The sequence below is a fragment of the Podarcis cretensis genome (assembly GCF_951804945.1).
Source record: "Podarcis cretensis genome assembly, chromosome: 8".
Lineage (NCBI taxonomy): Eukaryota > Metazoa > Chordata > Lepidosauria > Squamata > Lacertidae > Podarcis > Podarcis cretensis.
In genome coordinates, this window is record NC_137177.1 from 66,665,025 (window position 1) to 66,683,197 (window position 18,173).

Here is an 18,173-nt window from a genome sequence, read left to right on the forward strand (position 1 = left end):
CCCAAACTTTAAACAGAAAAAATAAGAAGGCTGTGAGCAGCATTGGAATGCTGTTTACCAAGGAAAGGTGGCATTGCAAGAAATGATTATTTATTTCATTTATTTCCCACCTTTTCCTCCATGCAGCTGAAGATGGCTTACATAGCTCTCCCCTCATTTAATCCCTACAACAGCCCTAAGAGGTGGGTTAGGCTGAGAGGCAGTGACTGGTCCAAGGTTATCCAACGAGCTTCATGGCCCAGTGGGGATTTGATCCCTGGTCTCTCCCAGGTCCTAGTCTGACATTCTCACCATTATATACTACACTGGCTCTCATGATGACGATGGTGAATTACCTTAGAAAAGCTGGTCCCAGGGGTGGCTAATCTCAAACTTACATTTGTCGCTGAACTACAGCCCCATCATCCCTGGTCACCTGCTCTAAAAGATACTGTGGATTCCTTTAGATCAGGAAGGAGCTGGCCTCAGTTTTGTGAGATTCACCTGCTCACCCCTCCTCCAATCCACTGGTATTTTAGAAATTATTTCACAAAATTTATACAACTGCTTGATGGTAAACAAAGAAACCTCAATTCAGTTTGCAAAGAGAATAAAACAACACAATTAAAAAAACCACCCCATTAAAATGACTCTTTAAATAATTCAAAGCATAAAATAAACAATAAACTAAAACCAGATTGGAACAGACATCCAGATTCTACAGGGAGAAGAGGTAATTGGGAGGAGGACTGCGAAGCAACACTTGCCAATGACTTTGTTTGTGTCTCTGTCCGTCTGTTTGTCACACACACTCTCCTCTGACCCTGAAGGACTCATCCACCCTCAGGGGAGGTTGCCTGCTGTGTCTCTGCAAGAGGTACTGTTCTGCCTTTGCTTCCACTTTCAAAACCCACATCTTAGCCATTGGGCATTCACACAGAGGCTTGATCTGACCATACAAAGCTGAGGAATAGAGGCTGCATTTTAAGGAAGAAGTCCAAAGCTTAGCTTCTTTTAGGATGGACGGATGTAGGGCCGGGTGCTGCCCTTAGGAAAGAATCCTGTAACAGTTAAACGCCGCACGACGGAGACACAGCAGAGGCTTAACACTGAGGGGTGAGGGTTCCTTTATCCCACCTGTTATCTGCCTGGGTTTTGTCATGACTCATGCGACTGGGAATTGGGGGGGGGGGGGGAGAGAAGGGGAAAGGGAGTGCTAAACAGCTATTTCACTTAGAAATGTCACTCCTCTCCATGACTAAAGCCACACCGCTGCCCACTCGAGTTGGGGCTATTTATACTTTGCTTAATTGCAAGCTCCCTGATGACAATTCCAGCTCTGAGCAGTAGGGCTGGGACCGTCTTCTCCCACGCTGATTTGTGGGTGTGGGGGGGGGGGGAGAGAGAGAGAGAGAGAGAGAGAGAGAGAGAGAGAGAACTCCTCAGAAAATGGTAAACGGCTTACATTATAGATACGAACAAATATGCTGCTAGGACCTAGGAACCAGAGCAGGCTTGCCTGCACAGCCCAGGGAAATGATAGGCCTTCTGAACATGTGCAGAGCACCTCTCCATCAGCACAGAGGAAACATAAGCAACACAGAGCCAGGGGGGAGGAGGATTGTCTAGGAACTTCAGAACCTGGCTGCTGGTTTTGAGGCAGTGCAAACATCCAAGGGCCAAGGGGTGTGGTGTATGTTTTCAAATTCAAAGTGGAAGCAAGGACAGAATGGCACCTCTTGCAGACACTGGCAAACAGCCTCCCCTGAGGATGGAGCCCTTCTCAATTACAGTCTTGGCTGGTGGTTCTTTCCTAGGCACCCACCAACTCAAACAGATTTCAGTTGTGTTATAGGAATTCTAAGGTCTTATATATAGAGAGAATAAATGTTCATAAATGTACAAGGCAAACGTACGTGCATAAGTATAGTGTCTGAAAGAGTGCAGGAGAGCAATCCTGAAGCCATTTTGACTCTCACAAATGGACCTCAAATATTTCTCTGCAAGGAGGAAGGAAATGGGAAAAGCTTTCCAGTTGTCTTTGGACTGTAGGGGCTTACACCTCCCTGAAAATACAGTCTGGCAAGTATCTGTTAAGCTGAGCAAACTATCAATATATGTAAGAGATTCAGGAACTAAAGGCAATTTCAAAAGTCTATATAAGAGCTTGCACACCATTGTTCGGGGTTCCTCTCCTCCCTTCCTGCATGGGGGGAGTGGGGGACCCTGTTGCAACAGTTTAATGAAGATCATGCTTAGCAGCTGCTTTGCTTCTCAATATTCTCTGGTTGGCCTCTGCTATTTTCTCCTACCAATAGAGAACCTACATAAGGACTCTATACAGGCTCTTGGATACCCCATAAGGGATAAAGGAGCAGTTTTTTTCTTAGAACAGTTGGTAAAACTCACATTTCCTGTAACTCCAAGGAAACAGCAGCCTGTTTAACCACAGAAAGAAGCATAGCAACCATAGTTTTCCTTTTTTCTCCAGGTACTTTGTTCCTAGCTTGGTCAAGGGACACTTCCACTGACTGCACTGCTCTTATAAGATGTGAAACTTCTACAATGACCTGTAACTTCCTTTCCTTTTCTCCCACTTGCAGGAGCCCAAGCTTCCCTGGAACCAGTTGCCACTGGCCAAGTTGGGCTCATTCCACACTCAAAATGGTGGCAGGTCTTCCCTTTCCGCTTCCTGGCTTACTTACGTGGTATCTGTTTGTTTGTTTGTTTGTTTGTTTGTTTGTTTGTTTGTTTGTTTGTTTGAATATTTATATACCGCTATGGGAAAAGATTCCTGCCTGCAGGAGCTGCTGGCAGTCAGTGCAGACAACACTGAGCAAGATGGACCGATGGTCCGATTCAGCATAAGGCAGCTTCCTGTGTTTCTATGGAGTCCAAGCCTGATAGCTGTTCCATCAGCTGTGCAAACGTCTACAGGTAACTCGCGATTTGCACACATTTAACTTGTACACACATGGTAAATTTAAGAAGAAGAAAATTAAAAGGGGGTGGGCATCCAGGAAAAAAAACTTTGGCAATCCCATTCACCATTGCACCCTGTGTGCTTTGATTATACAAAATTTTGGTTTTGCACGCTATCCCCAGAATGTAGCCTCCTGCATAAGTTGAGAGTTGCCTGCATATTCTACCTACCCAAAGCAATTTAACAGAAACCCATCACTGAAATAAAGGCATAGAGTCTTTATTCACAATAGTCATTAAATAAATTAGGCATACATATACATATACATATACATATGTATAGTCAAGAGGAATGGAACAGGACGAAGAGAGACTGCAGCTAACAATACAGAGAACAGCGTTGTTTTTTAGGCTTGTGACTGTCATGAAGCAGCTTTTGGTGTTTGCTGAGAAGGGAAGGGTGTGAAACAGGAGCATAACAAAGATACAAGGCCCTGGAAAAAAAAATCTGTGCTAATGGCCCCATCATTCTTCTGAGAGAATGCTAGTGCCTTTTTGGGGGTGAGGAGAGCAGCCCCCGTAAGTGCAACAACATAGTCCTTGTGTTGCCCCAGCCAGGTGTTCAGTTCGTCTGCATGTAACAAGGGTAGCCTGCCCAACAATCCTGGTGTCCTCCAGATGTTTTGGACTACAAGCCCCATCAGTCTTGGAAGCCCAATACATCTGGAGGGCATTAGGCTAGGGGAGGCTGGCCAGGATTTTTCAAGGCAAACCCCACCCCATCCCCGCAAAAAAACCACAACCTTGTTAAAATACAGTAGCCCTCCTAGGTGGAGCAGCCTTCAAAATAATGAAGCTCCATAACTCCCCAAGCAGGATTACCACCCCCAATCCCTTGTCCCGAAGCCCCCCACCCCACCTTTCCAAGGGCATCCCTGGCCGCCTAGCATGGCTCCTAATGTGCCAGTTGGACTAGCTACGACAAGTACAGATATAACAGAATGGTGGCTTTCTCTGGGGTGCCATGAGGGCTCTATGTGCTACCGGTCAGGTTCTGCTATTGAAATGCCCAAAGTGAAGATTTCTGAGTGGATGTGCTGATGGTGGCTCTCTCCTCCCGGAAGGGGCTCCGGCTGAGCTCAGTCATTGCTGAGTGAGCGGCTGGGTCTGTGCCTGGCGCTTGGCTTTGGTCTGGAGGTAGCGGCCTTTCCCCTCCTCGAAACGCCTCTTCTCATCTTCTGTTTCTACCTGCCGAGCAAAGACAGAACAGGTGTGGGCACGGTCGAGGTTGGATTAAGCTGGCCCTGGAACCCAAAGCACATGAGGGACAGGCAGGGTTTTCCCAGCCACTTATTTCACTGTGTTTTAAATCTTCGACAAAAGCGGTTCTTGTTGTATTCTTACAACCACTCATCCTTACGTTGGCTGGCTAGGTTAAGGGGAGGATCTTCCCTAGAGACATCGGCACAGACAGGAAACATCTGTCAGTCCTCTTCCACAGCTGCAGGAAACCAAGGGGTACCCTGGGATACACATTTCAAAATGTTAAGGGCACATTTCCAGGTGGGTGTTTTGCAAGGGATGCCCTCCAGTTCCTTAGAGCTCTCCCATTCCCTTCAGCTCCCTAGTAGGTCTCTTGTGCCTCTTTGGTTCTCCTTGTAGTTTTAGCAGCAAAGAAAGATGCTAAAAGGGATGATGGCTCAGTGGTAAAGCACCTGCTTTGCACAGGAAGTCCCAGATTCAATCCCCAGCAGCACCAGGTAGGGCCGGAAAAGATCGCTACCTGAAACCCCAAAGAACCATTGCTGCCAGTCAGTCTAGACTATACTGAGCTAGGTAGACAGACCAGTATAAGGCAGCACCTGATGTTCCTAAGGCTCTGATCATTTCATCTCCCAGCCCTTGTTTCTGGGTCCCAACAGAACTGCTCACTTGGGGTTGCTCCCTGGGGTCTCCAGGCTCTGCTCCTTTCCATCACAAACCCCTGTTCACCATGGCTGGGGGTGGGGTCACTCACATCCACAGTGAGGGATGCAAAGGAGTGTCATTTCTGTTTTGCTACCACCAGGGGATGTGGGTGGCACTGTGGGTTAAACCACAGAGGCTAGGACTTGCCGATCAGAAGCGACGGGGTGAGCTCCCGTTGCTCAGTCCCTGCTCCTGCCAACCTAGCAGTTCAAAAGCACGTCAAAGTGCAAGTAGATAAATAGGTACCACTCCAGCGGGAAGGTAAATGCAAGTCAGCCACGACTGGACCTAATGGTCAGGCGTCCCTTTACCTTTACCTTACCACCAGTGGCAAGCTGTTGCCCCTGCCTTGCCCCAACCCTCTGCTGGGGTGGCAGCAGCATTGTTTTTGCTGCTACTTGGATGTATTGTATTTTATTTTGCTTCAGTGTTTATTAAGATGAAATGTTTGCTTGCCATATTGATATTAGCATGACTTTTCATTTAAATTGTATTCTGTTTTGCAAATGTTCATGCATTATCTTGGAATGTTAGATTTTATTCTGCATGTTGTTGTGAACTGCTTTGAGCACGGTCCCACCATGGAAAAGTGTCGTACATATAAATTCATGATGGTGATGCAGCTTGAATTCCACAAAAACACTTTTTTCTTTGCTTGTTTGCTGTGGCCAAATTTACGTGCAATTAATTTGTGATATTGCTATGTGATTCTACATCGTTTGTGTCATTTTGGGGAGGGGGGAGGGGCAATAAAGTGACAACAGTGAGTACACAATCACATTTGCCTGCCTGAACTCTGTTCCTGTTTGAATTCACATAATTTCCGGTACTGTTTTCCATTCTGATGAGATTCCACAACATCCATACCTCCCACAAACCCCAGTTCATTTCACATACCTAAACATCACACACTAGTCACTGAATCACACTGCCTCATGGACCAGCAACAACTCCACCACTGTAGACGCAAGGCAGAAGGGAAATGCTCATCTGCAATCATACTTGCTGTGGTTCCTGCCTTGCAGGGGGTTGGACTAGAATATCCCTTGGGTCCCTTCCAACTCCACAAGTCTATGATCTGCTCTGTGCCAGCTGGTCATTAAACAAAGAACTGAATTTGTCCCCGAGTGTGATCCTCCTGCTTCTCTCCCTGTCCATTTTCCCTTGTGTTTTTTGAAAATTGTAAGCCTGAGTGGGCAGGGTCTGTCTTGTTTTAAATGACTGTATGTAAGCCAATGCGGGAGCCTTTTTGGATGAAGAGTGGGGGGTCCAAGTGCTCCAAATCAATAAAACAAGAATCTGCTTGATTTGCACACTCTCCCCCAATAGAATACTTGAGCCTGCACAGAATCTGTGGTGACTGAAGGGGTGGGAGCAAAGAGGGACAAAGGATCGAGCTCTGGCCTTGGCTTTGGCAAGCCCTTGGTTTTCCGATCCTCCGTTGTACATCAGAGACAAGGACATTCCTGGCACACCTGCCAACTGATGCGACAATCCCATATGCAGGGACGTGTTTTACACACAGAGGACTTGTGGCTGAACCCAGGTACTTAATCACTTGTAAAAAGGCACACGCCAGGTGGCTGGCAGGCTCCTTGGTGGTTTAGTCAGAGGCAGCCGGGGGATGTTTCTGGATCACAGTGGTTATTATGCACCAGCCTGGCAGGACGATTCCCCCAGGAAGAGTGGTGGCGCTAATGAATCGCTCCCTTCCAACTGAGTCCTCTGTGTTTATCTGCTGCCAAGTAGTGTAACATTATATTCCAGATGGAAGGGAAGATCTCTGGCCCTGCATTGCTGGATAAGTCCCTTGCCCCCCACCCCAAATATACATATGTCACTCAGGAGCTTCCAAGAGGCACCTGGTTGGCCACCACAGCAAAGCCAGAGCTGGAACAGATGGGCTTTTATTTTATTTATTGCATTTATATCCCACCTCTTCCTCCATGGAGCTCAAGGTGGTGCCACGTGGTTCTCCCCCTGCTCATTTAATCCCCACAACAACCCTGCGAGATAGGCTGAGAGGTGGTAACTGGCCCAAGGCCACCCAGCGAGCTTCATGGCCGAGCAGCAGATTTGAACCCCGGTCTCTCCTGCATCCTGGCCTGACACTCTTAACCACTACACAGCGCTGGCTCTTGGCAATATCCAACTGCAGGGCTTTCCCAAGCCCCCTTCCCAAACTTGTCCACCTTTCACCTCGATTGCTCTTCCTCCTCTGCCCCTTTCGCCCTGAGGGGGCCTCTCATCCTGGTGGTGAGGAACATTGTGACTCTCTGAGGATTTCCTTCCCCCATTATGGAAACCATGCAAACCTGCAGGAATCACTCACTTTGGGGAATTTGAGCACACTGTTTTAGAATGCTAACACTTAACAGTTAAAGTTACAGATAGGTAGCCGTGTTGGTCTGCCATAGTCAAAACAAAAAAATTCCTTCCAGTAGCACCTTAAAGACCAACTAAGTCAGTTCTTGGTATGAGCTTTCGTGTGCATGCACACGAAAGCTCATACCAAGAACTGACTTAGTTGGTCTTTAAGGTGCTACTGGAAGGAATTTTTTTGACTTAACAGTTAATTCAGCCAGCACTACAGAATCTCCAGCTGAACTCTGTGCTGCCTTCCCCAACCTAGCTGATGCCCCCCTCTGGTGTTTTGGACCGCAACTGCCATCCACCCCAGACATCATGGCTTGTGCTGATGGGATCTGTAGTCCAAAAACAACTGTGTGTGGGGTGGCACCAGGCTCAGGAAGGCTGAACTTGGATTCAAGCCACACATTAATGGAAAGTGTGTGTCACTTTCTACGTAGTTTTGTCATGGAAGCCTGTGATACAGAGCAGAGCCCTGGTGGTGTTGGTGTTGGTGCTGCTTAACCCCTTTCCCCAAAGAGCAATTCCCCACTTGATGTAAGAACATGAGAAGAACCTGCTGGGACATCCCTGTGGCCCATCCAGCCCAGCCTCCTGTTCAAGCACCTCCACAGATGACAATCTCCTGCTACTACTGTACAGTGGTACCTCGGGTTAAGTACTTAATTCATTCCAGAGGTCCATTCTTAATCTGAAACTGTTCTTAACCTGAAGCACCACTTTAGCTAATGGGGCCTCCTGCTGCCGCCGCGCCGCCGGAGCACAATTTCTGTTCTCATCCTGAAGCAAAGTTCTTAACCCGAGGTACTATTTCTGGGTTAGCGGAGTCTGTAACCTGAAGCGTATGTAACCCAAGGTACCACTGTATTTAAAGAACTTCCTGTTGTTGGTCTTAATGCTTTTAACAACATGCCCCCCCCCCATTCCCCTTTTAGCATCCCTTGCTGTCTGCTTGCACTTCTTTTGCCAAAGTTCTCTTCCATTTGGACAAGGCTTCTGCTTTTTGAAGGAAGCCTCATTGCCTCTAATAGATCCTTTGACTCTGCCCATTAACCGCACTGGCATCCTCTTGCGCTTGTGGTACCTTTCCTGATCTGCATTATACACTCCTTTCTACCAATCTCCTCGTTCTGAGGACTTCTTTGAAATCGAACGTGACAGTGCTGGATTGTCTTGGTAATTGGCCATTTACATGGATATCTAATTTAATAGTGCTATGGTCACTGTGCTCACAATTGGCTCAACAAACAACACTGCTATAGGCACCTGCAAGGTTGGGGGGGGGGCTGCGATAAGAGCTTGGAGGGGCAGGAAAAGGTCCACCAGCCCCCTCCTGGAATTTGCAGCTTCTTGGGACTGCTTTCCATCAACAAAGGTTGGAGTAGGTTTGGTTCCATGCAACTGTGTCTAATATGAACCTTGGCCTGCATTAACTCTTCCCAGCATCATAAGGCAAGCCCAGTTTCAGAATATTACAGGTGGGTGGGTGGTCACCCAGCAAGGGACATTTGAACCTGGCATTTCCTGGTAACCCAGCCTCATACGGCACAGTTCAGCAGCAGCACTCCTCCCTCTGCCCCCTGCTGAAATGACCCAGTTAAAATGCAGAACGGCCACACAGCTTGTGTGCCAGCTTTGCCCCATGCCTGCCAAGCCTCCCCCCCCCCCGCAGGAGACCAAACTAAAAAAGTCACCACAGCCCCTTGCACTGCAACTGCCTGGAGGCCGTTCCTCTCCCCACCCCCAGAAGACCCAGAGCTGACCTACAGAGAGCATATTTTAAGATGGAAAATGGCAGGAACTACCCCCCATAAGCAATAGCAGCTAAAATTCTGACACACCCAACCATCCCCTGCAGAAGTAAACTCAAGCCAACATTCCTCCAACACAATTGGTGGTTAATCAGAGCCAGGCCTCAAAGCTCAGCCCTGGAATTCAGAAGAAGATCCTTCCTTTATTTACCACTACTGCCTCCTGCTGAGATTATACCTATTGAAGCCAAACAACCCTGGGGGAACAGGTGTGGGGCTGACTCAAAGTCAGCTAGCAAACCTGGGCCTGTCCTCTCCCTATTTCAAGCTGTCATTGAATCCTTCACGACTGCCTCTTGGGATTAGGGGTTGGAAGCATGGCTCCGCAGCTGAGCTGGTTGGGTGCATACATGAGGTCCCAGGTCCAACTTTGCCTCCCCCCTCCCAAGTTTAGAGATGTGTTTGTTTAGCTTAGATTTCAAACCACGCCTGTGGAATCGCTGACCAGCAAATTCTTAACAGGCCAACCAACTTTGTGAGTGTGGATCAGGCCAGACCCCCATTCTGGCAGCTCCAACATCTGGAGGGTGCAACTTTGCCTACCCTGGGCTAGAGAATGGAATGGCCTGGGTGGCTGGGCTGATGTTGTATCAAGGGAGGGAGCCTGCACTGTGTCAGTCTTGAAGCGGAATGTGGGTGGAGGAAGCAGACAGGCACTCATATTAATACTGAAACGGATGATGTGCTAAATTTCATAACCTCACAGTTTGCCTAACAATTTCCTAGCAAGATAGGCCAATATTATTCATGAGACGGGGTGACAGCTGCTAATTTAGACATCAAAACAGTCTAAAATATTAAAGGGAATCAGACAAATCTAGAGAGGGAGATCGATAAATGACTGTTGGGTTCAGAGACCACAGAATATCCGATGCTGCAGAGGGTGGGAGAGACAGCTGTTGCCTTCATATCCTGCTTCCTGGTCTTTCCAGAGGCATCTGAGTTGCTAATAGCTCAGAGCAGAAATCCACACCAGAGGGGCTTTTGCATGGCGTTCTAGGGAGCTCACAGGCAAGGCAAGAGTTGAACTAGGGGGCTCAGTCTCTCCGCCAAAGGTAGCTTTGGAACCCTGCCCCAAGGGACAAGGAATTGGCTACACGGGCTATGAAGTCATCCTATGGATACCTTCATTCTAGGACTCAACATTTAATTTTCCTCTCAGGACTCGCTGCCCTCAAACAGGCCCACCAGCAGTATATGGGCACAGCAGATCAATGGAAGATCTCGATTCTCATTAACTAGGTGTTAGGTGCAGATGAACCTCTGGTTAGAAGTGGTAGTGATGGGAAATAGTCTTAGGAAACTCCCCGTGCTCAGGAGTTTGGGCTAGATGACCCTTGGGGTCCCTTCCAGCTCTAAAATTCTATGATTCTCTGCAGCCTGAGGCAGTTCTGCTTTGCAGAAGCACTGAGCGGCAAGCAGGAGGAGCCCAGTTTGGTTTGGCAATGCGAAGCAGCCCTCAATGTGCCCCCTGGATGCCATAGCAGCGGGGAGCCTGGGATGAGAGACCTTCGCCTGGAAACTGCACAGCGGACCAGCCTCAAAGACAAACACATCAGTTCAAGGAACTTGGAACACTGCAATCCAAGAAGATTAGCATCTCCGCATTGCTCAGCATGGGGTGGGGAGCCCGTTTGCCAGAAATTTAATTCTGGCTCGAGGGAATACAGCGGCTTAGAGCAGAGGCAGAACAGAACCCTGGAAAACATTAACATACAGTGAAGCCACCTTCCTCCGAGTCAGGCTCCATTGCATCCATCCATCCAGCCCCAGCTTTGTCCACTCTGACTGGCAGCAGCTCTCCAAGGCCAGAGAGAGAGAGAGAGAGAGAGAGAGAGAGAGAGAGAGACCTTCCCAGCTGTTCTATTGCAGGTGTCAGGGATATAACTTGAAGCCTTAGCCATGCCAGCCAGGCCTTTGTTTCTGAACTTCCGGGACTTACTGAAGACTTTATTCCAGCAGGCATATTAACTGAGGTCTGATTTTATAGTTTTAACCTGATTTTTAACCTTTTCTGTATTATAATTTTTGCACGCCGCCCAGAGATGTTTCTACTTAAGCAGTATGTAAAGTGTTTAAATAAATAAATAATGGCTTTAGGGAAACACAACACAATGCTAGCCAGGGAGTTGTGTGTTTCAGTTTGGCTGATGCTGGAAGCTGGAGAGAGAAGAGACAGGCCTGCTCTGTGCTGGAGGGACCTAAAGATGTGACTTGGGGTTCCCCTAGAACCCTAATGGGGAAGAAGCAAGGTATGTTGGGGTGTTAATGCTCCCATTGGGGTTCCTATGGAGAATAAGTGCTTTCCCAGCTGGCTGGTAACATACTTTCAGCTGCCTTGCTATGCAATTGTTGTGGCCGTTTTAAGATGTTGTTTTACTGTTATTCCTCTTGTTGATGTAAGCTGTGGCTTGGAACATGGTGTGTAAGAGTGGCAAATAAATATATAAATTTTAGGCTACATCAACGATCTACTCTGCCCTGATCATACCCCACCTAGAGCCCTGTGTCCACTTCTGAGCACCACAGTTGCAGAGGGATATTGACAAGCTGGAAGATGTGTAGAGAGGCCAACCAAGATGATCAGGGGCCTAGAAAGCAAGCCTGATGAGGAACAGTTGAGGGAGCTAGGTATGTTTAGGCTAGAGAAGAGGAGACTGAGAGGTGATATGATAGCCATCTTCAAATATTTAAAGGGCTGCCACATGGAAGATGGAGCAGGCCTGTTTTCTGCTGCTCTAGAGGGCAGGACCCAAATCAATGGATCCAAATTACAAGAGAGTCTGACTAAACATTAGGAAGAACTCTCTGATGGTAAGAGCTGTTTGACAGTGGAAAGGACTGCTTCGGAAGGTGGTGGTCTCTCCTTCATTGGAGGATTTTAAACAGAGGTTGGATGGCCATCTGTCAGGGATACTTTAGCTGTGATTCCTCCATTGCTGGGGGTTGGGCTAGATGACCCTTGTGGTTCCTTCCAGCGATGCGATTCTAAGATTCTATGAAATACACAGGAAATAAATCAGAGCCTTGGCCCCGCCAACAGCCTTATAAGAATGGAAAGTTACATGAAGTGGAGCTGAGCTGACTTTAAATTCCATGAAGGCAATAACAAGCTCCAGAAATAAAGAAGTGAAGCACATTTGGGGGGGGGGTGCCCCCCATTTAAGAGCACCAAGAAATTTAAGTGGGGTGTATCTGTGTGTTTCGTTTAATGTTAAGAACAAATTATATAAACACTACTCCGATAGCAAAACCAAGCAGAGTCGACTAAATGCTTTGAAACACCGGGGGGCCGGGAGAGAGTTGAGTGCCGTTGGAAATCAACAAGGCATAACATATTAATCGAGGAACAACTCTCTCACTCAGCTGTTTCTGAGCGGCTGAGTGAAGACAGCTAAAAATAGGCAATAAAAGGGAAGCAGCACTGACAATAGTCGGTAGGAAAAGTAAGCCAGGAAGACTTTTTGGGGGAGGAGGAAGAGGTGACGTTCAAACATCGATAGAAGCTGGAGGCCGTATGGCTCCAAATTCTGCATCAATACTACCTTAATGCTTATAATTAAAAAACATTTCAAGAGACAGTAATGGGACAAACACTGTAGAAACGGTTAGGTGTTTTCTTATCATGGGTTTTAAGGGGGCTCTTTGGAGACACTAAGGGTGGACAGAGCAAAATATACAGGGTTTCCAGCCCTGTATGTTCAGCATGGAGGCATGTGTATGAGTGGGATAAATGATGGTGGTCCAGCGGAGAAGCGGGTAGGGTGTTTAACCCTTTCTCAGCCGATTCTCACCCACAAATGCTCCACCAGACCACTTTTTTAAGAATGCCCCCCTCCCTGTCTAAGCTAGGCTCTGACTGGAAAGAGATGTAAACTCAGTGGAGGGGAAAGCAGTCAAGAGGTGGAGATGCGGCAACTGTTGGGAAGAACTGATGGGCCCAGGAGAGATTATGCACGCCTCCTTCCCTAGAAATGCCCCTTCTGCCCTCATATTTGTGTTAGGTTGGCAGAAGTAGGTCTGGGAAGTTACACTTGCTTAGGTAACAACATGCTGTTATGGTAAAGGACTGGAGAAATAGTTTTAGAGCAGTGAGAATCATTTGAGGGGACCCCCCCCCTCTCTCTCTCTCTCTCTCTCTCTCTCACACACACACACACACACACACACATCCCTTTTTTGTTCAACTGCTTTCTCTAGCCAAATAGGTTTGGCAGGTTGCTGTAAAAACAAAACAAAAAAACCACAAAAATCTGTCAAGCCCAATTGTTCAAGGGCAAAACCAAGATAACACACCCCCATACACACACCATGAGCAGTAGATCTCTCTTTCAAACCACTTTCAGCTCTCTGAAAAAAACAAAACAAAATGTGTCTTCAGCCTAATTTAAGCAGCTTCTTCTCTCTCTTTTTTCCATGCTGAATTAAGAGAACAAGATTTTGCTGGACGGAACACAAAAAAGCCCCAGGGACATTGCATAAAGAGCTCAACTGCGTAAGACACATCATCTCTGACAAATGAGAAACTTGAATCCATGTGACCTCTCCACCCTGGAAGCAGAGAGGGAAAACACAACCCTGGAGGGCGTTCACAATGCTGCGTGTTTTGTTTAAACAATACATTGAAATGCAGCTGGAAACGGCTAAGCAGAAGGGTTCTGTGTTTGCTTTCAAATGCTTCTCACCAACAGCGGGAGTGCAGAGTCTCCCAGGATGCTTAACATCCCTGAAGTCATCTAGGAACATGTGCCAAAATGGGGGGCGGGAAGAGAGAAGAGAAGCCAAGTTCTGCAGGACCAAAAGATGGGAGGGAGGACTCGTAAGGCTTACCACCAGCTGTGGGACAGGGAGAGGCCTCCCCTCCTTGCTTAGGGACACATAGGTGAAGAATGCACTGACAGCCCGATACCGCTCCTGAGACTCGTCCACAAAGGGGTCAGCATCCACAAAGACCTCGATCTCCATGGACTTATTGCTTGTGAAGGTCATGCGCCCAGAAATTGTGATCACGCTGCCTGCAAGACACAGAGGAGTTCATCAAGCTTGGCCCACAGTAGTTCATGCCTGGGTTACCTTCAAGACTGGGTTACTGCAGTGGACTCTACGTGGGGCTTCCCTTGCATCAGATCCAGAAGCTGCAGTTCGTGCAGAATGCTGAGGCACAATTGCTGACAGAAGTAAAGAATTGTCCGCACCTCTGCTCAGAGATCTGCACTGTTTGCAGATTTGCTCCCGGGCCAAGTTCAAGGTGTTACTATTGGGATAAAACAAAATAAAAAAATTCCTTCCAATAGCACCTTAAAGACCAACTAAGGTGCTACTGGAAGGAATTTTTTTATTTTGTTTTGACTATGGCAGACCAACACGGCTACCTATCTGTAACTGGAACTATTGGGATACTAAGCCCTGAATAACGTAGGACCAGTCTACACCTGCGAGACTGTCTTAACCTATATATGCTCACTCGACCACTTCGATCTGCAGAACTGGCATTGTTAGGAGCATCATCAGTTCCGCTTTTGTAAGAAATCAATCTTTTGGCATGGCAACACCTGCACTTTGGAACTCCTAGCCTATTGACACCAGGCAGGCAGTTTCACTGTACTCTTTTTGGTGCCTGCTAAAAGCTTTTTGGTTTAGACAAGCCTACCCAGATATTTAGAATGCAGATGTCTTTTAAGTTTGTTGCTGGTTTTTATTTTTATTTTTTAAAAAATGATACTGCCTTTACTAATAATCTAGTTGTTTTATTCTTTTTGTAAACCTTTTTATTCGCTACAATCATGCAGTATATAAATTTTATGAAATCGACCAGGTTCTCCAACAAAAGGCAGAAAGGGCAGGTGAGGGGCCAGAATGCCAAGCAGCACTTTTGATGCAGGGAATCACACAAGATGAGCTCAGGGAGTCTCTCTTATGGCACCTCATGTGGGTTCATGGAGGTCAATCAGCTACCTTTTAAATAGCAGGGTCCCAAGGAGGAATTCCATGCTTCTTGAGTGTTTAGGTCCTATAAGAACATCGGAAGAGTCTGCTGGATCAGGCCAAAGGGGATCTATCTAGTCCAGCATCCTGTTTTCACAGTGGCCAACCAGATGCCTGATTAGGAAACTCACAAGCAGCATCTGAATGAGAGAGTCCTCTTCCCTTCTTTGGCTTCCAGCAACCAGCATTCAGGTGCATTGCCGCCTGACTGTGGAGGAAGAGAATAGCCATTGTGGCTGGCAGCCATTGCGAGCCTTCTCCTCCACACCAGGCTTTGTCTGTTCAAAGCAAGTCTTTTACCAAGGGTAAAATCAGTAACAGTGGAATTCATGTCAGTGCCATGCACAGCAGCACTTTAGGTACGTGCAAGAGGTCCAGCAATGAAAAGCCAGCTGGGGGAGCAGGGAAGGGTTCTGGGTGCCAAGTGGAGTTTGGCAGCTCAAAGCTGTTAAATAGTATTGTCTGCAGCTATCTAGGGTGGAAAAAAGCTGTACTTTTAAATGCCCCCCCCCAAAAAAAAGTTCTGCAAGTTGTTTGGATCCTAATGACAAGATGAACTTTTACCAATTAAAGCAGGTTTGTTTTTCAATTTCCAGTTTGATGTCATCATTTGTACTAGATAAAAACCAGTAGAACAGAGCTTGACTCAGAAGCTACAGGCACTATAAACACTATAAAATAAAATGAAACAAGCTGTAAGAGGGCAACTCCAGCTTGGGTAGCTTTTTGTTTATTTATAACTTCTTTTTTTCCAAAGACAAAGATCTTGTCCAGTGCTGGGGCAAGGAAGGCACTGGCAGCGAGTCAGCAAATTCCTGAGAAGCAGCTCTGGGCATCTTTTCATGGGCATCGCTGGGAGCCGCACAACCAGGGAAGATTGCAAAAACTGACCCTTGTCAGAGATGCCAAAGGTGTTTCATGCCATTGTGCTGTCAAATCCATGGGCTGGTTCCGAGCAATTAACATGAGGGTGATGGAGCAAGACGTCAGAAGTAGCATTATAATTTGCAAACTGCATGCTGGCCCTGAAAAGTTAGCTAAAGTTCAGCAGATACAAAGCTCATTTTGAGAGGTGATACGATAGGTAAAGGTAAAGGGACCCCTGACCACGTTCAAATATCTGCAGGGCTTTCACATGGAAGCACATTTAAAGGTTTTTAAGCAGAGTTTGGATAGCTGTGTGCTAGGGGTTCTTTAGCTGTGATTCCTGCATTGCAGAGATAGGGGACAGATGACCCTAGGGTCCCAATTCTACAGTTCTATGATATGGGGGAACCTGTGTTCAATTCACAGCTCAGCTGTGGCAGCAGCCCAGCGCTGATCATGGGTTAGTGTCCTACCCTGCTTAACACATCACAAACATGCTGACAAGACCTACCTGTCATCTTCTAGGCAGAGAGGCCACAGAACTGCCTTGACTGTGGTTTGCTTGTTGCAGATGCACCAGTAAACCATGGTCCTTACACACACACACACACACACACACACACACACACACACACAATCGGAAACATTCGTTGCTTTTGTATCCCCACAGTACTGGGGATACAGTACACGGGAACAGCGGGGGGAATGATTCAGCCTGCAGTCTCCCCCTGGGAACCCAGGCCTCTACAAGCTGACCTGATGGCTACAACATTCAGCCTATTTTATACCCCCACCCCACCCCTCTCTCTGCCGCTGATTTGCCTGATCAAGAATTCTGGAGAACTTTAGGGGGGGGAGAGAGAGAGAGAGAGAGAGAGAGAGAGAGAGAGAGAGAGAGCCTGCCTTTCCCCCCAGACCAGGTTTCAAGGTGGCTCACATGGACTGAAACAACACAGGTAAAATGCAAAAAGCTAAAAACACACATAAAAGATAATTATTAAAAAATAATTAAATTCTAACAGTTGTTGTTGTTGTTGTTACAAAAACCCTATCTACTGAAAGTGTGCCATAATTTTCACCCATTTGGCTTGGTCCCATTTGGCTGTAGATTTTTGGAGCATCTTAGGGACCAACACACAACCCTCCTGATTTTATATTTACTGTATCTGCCATGACAAATCGCTTGTTTTGTAATATTTGCTTCTATTATTTTGTTCAGATGCACATACTAAGTGTGTCATAAGTCATCTTGATCTTTAAAAACAAAACATAAACAAGCAAAACGGAAATGTGGGATAAACACATTTTCACTAATTAAATGAAGCCAAAAATGCATTAACGGTGAACTTTTAGTTTGCAGCACCATCATTTATTCCATGGCAGCAGCCGGGGCGTGAGGGGCAAATTAACAGAAAGGTACCATTTTCCAGCAAAAGCTATACATTCTGTGCTCTAATTTGTTCATCTAAGTGCCCTACAGATTATCCAAAGCTGGCTTAGACTTTGCAAATAGATGTCAAGCAATCATTCAAGTGAGGTTTTCAAACACAGGGATGACTCATGGCCCACTAGGACAGACCCACCTAGCCCGCCGTTCTGCTTCCCACAGTAATCTATCAGATACCTCTGCAAAGATTGCAAGGGGGGCTTGAAAACAGCATCCTGTTCTCGCTGCTGTTGCTTGGCAACCAGAACCCAGAGGTACACTGCCTCTAAACATGGAGGCTCCATACTCTGAAGAGACATAAGGCCACCGCCTTGATGAAGGCTAAGGAGGTCTGGGCTTTATTTATTTGTTGAATGTATTTCCCACCCTTCCTCTCAAAGGAGCCCAGGGCAATGAACAAGTGATAAAAAAATGATACCCAGATACAGATGCAGCGTGGGAAATATCTCAGCTTAAAAGGCTTGCTGAATGAGGAAGGTTTTTGGTAGGTGCAGAAACGGTGCCTGTCTAATATTCAAGTAGGGGGGAGTTCCAAAGGGTACATACAACAACGCTAAATGCTAGAATCCCACACTATACAGAACAGAGCTTCTGATAATGATGGCATCTGCAGGAGGTCCTCATATGCAGAGCACAGTGATCGATTATTTATATAAGAGGCGAGACAATCTTTCAGGTATCCTGGGTCCCAAGCTGTATAGGACTTTATACACCAGAATTAGCACCCTGAACTTTGTGTGGGTGAATTCATGAGCTGCTTATGCTATGGACAGTCGTGACACCTTCTGCCAGTGAATTCTGCAAATTAAATTATGATTTGTGCG

General features: G+C 46.8%; 1 protein-coding gene across 3 annotated transcripts in view; it reads right to left on the reverse strand.

Annotated features, from left to right (window-relative positions):
• Positions 1-3,165: 3,165 nt before the first annotated feature.
• Positions 3,166-18,173, reverse strand: part of ACOT7 (acyl-CoA thioesterase 7) — a 64,586-nt gene continuing 49,578 nt past the window's right edge. For all 3 annotated transcript variants that reach the window (XM_079987193.1, XM_079987194.1, XM_079987195.1), the window contains 2 exons: positions 13,881-14,065; positions 3,166-4,149 (listed from right to left, as the gene is read on the reverse strand). In XM_079987193.1, the coding sequence (XP_079843319.1) occupies positions 4,045-4,149; positions 13,881-14,065 (290 nt within the window). In that variant the 3' untranslated portion in view covers positions 3,166-4,044. The remainder of the gene's footprint in view (positions 4,150-13,880; positions 14,066-18,173) is intronic.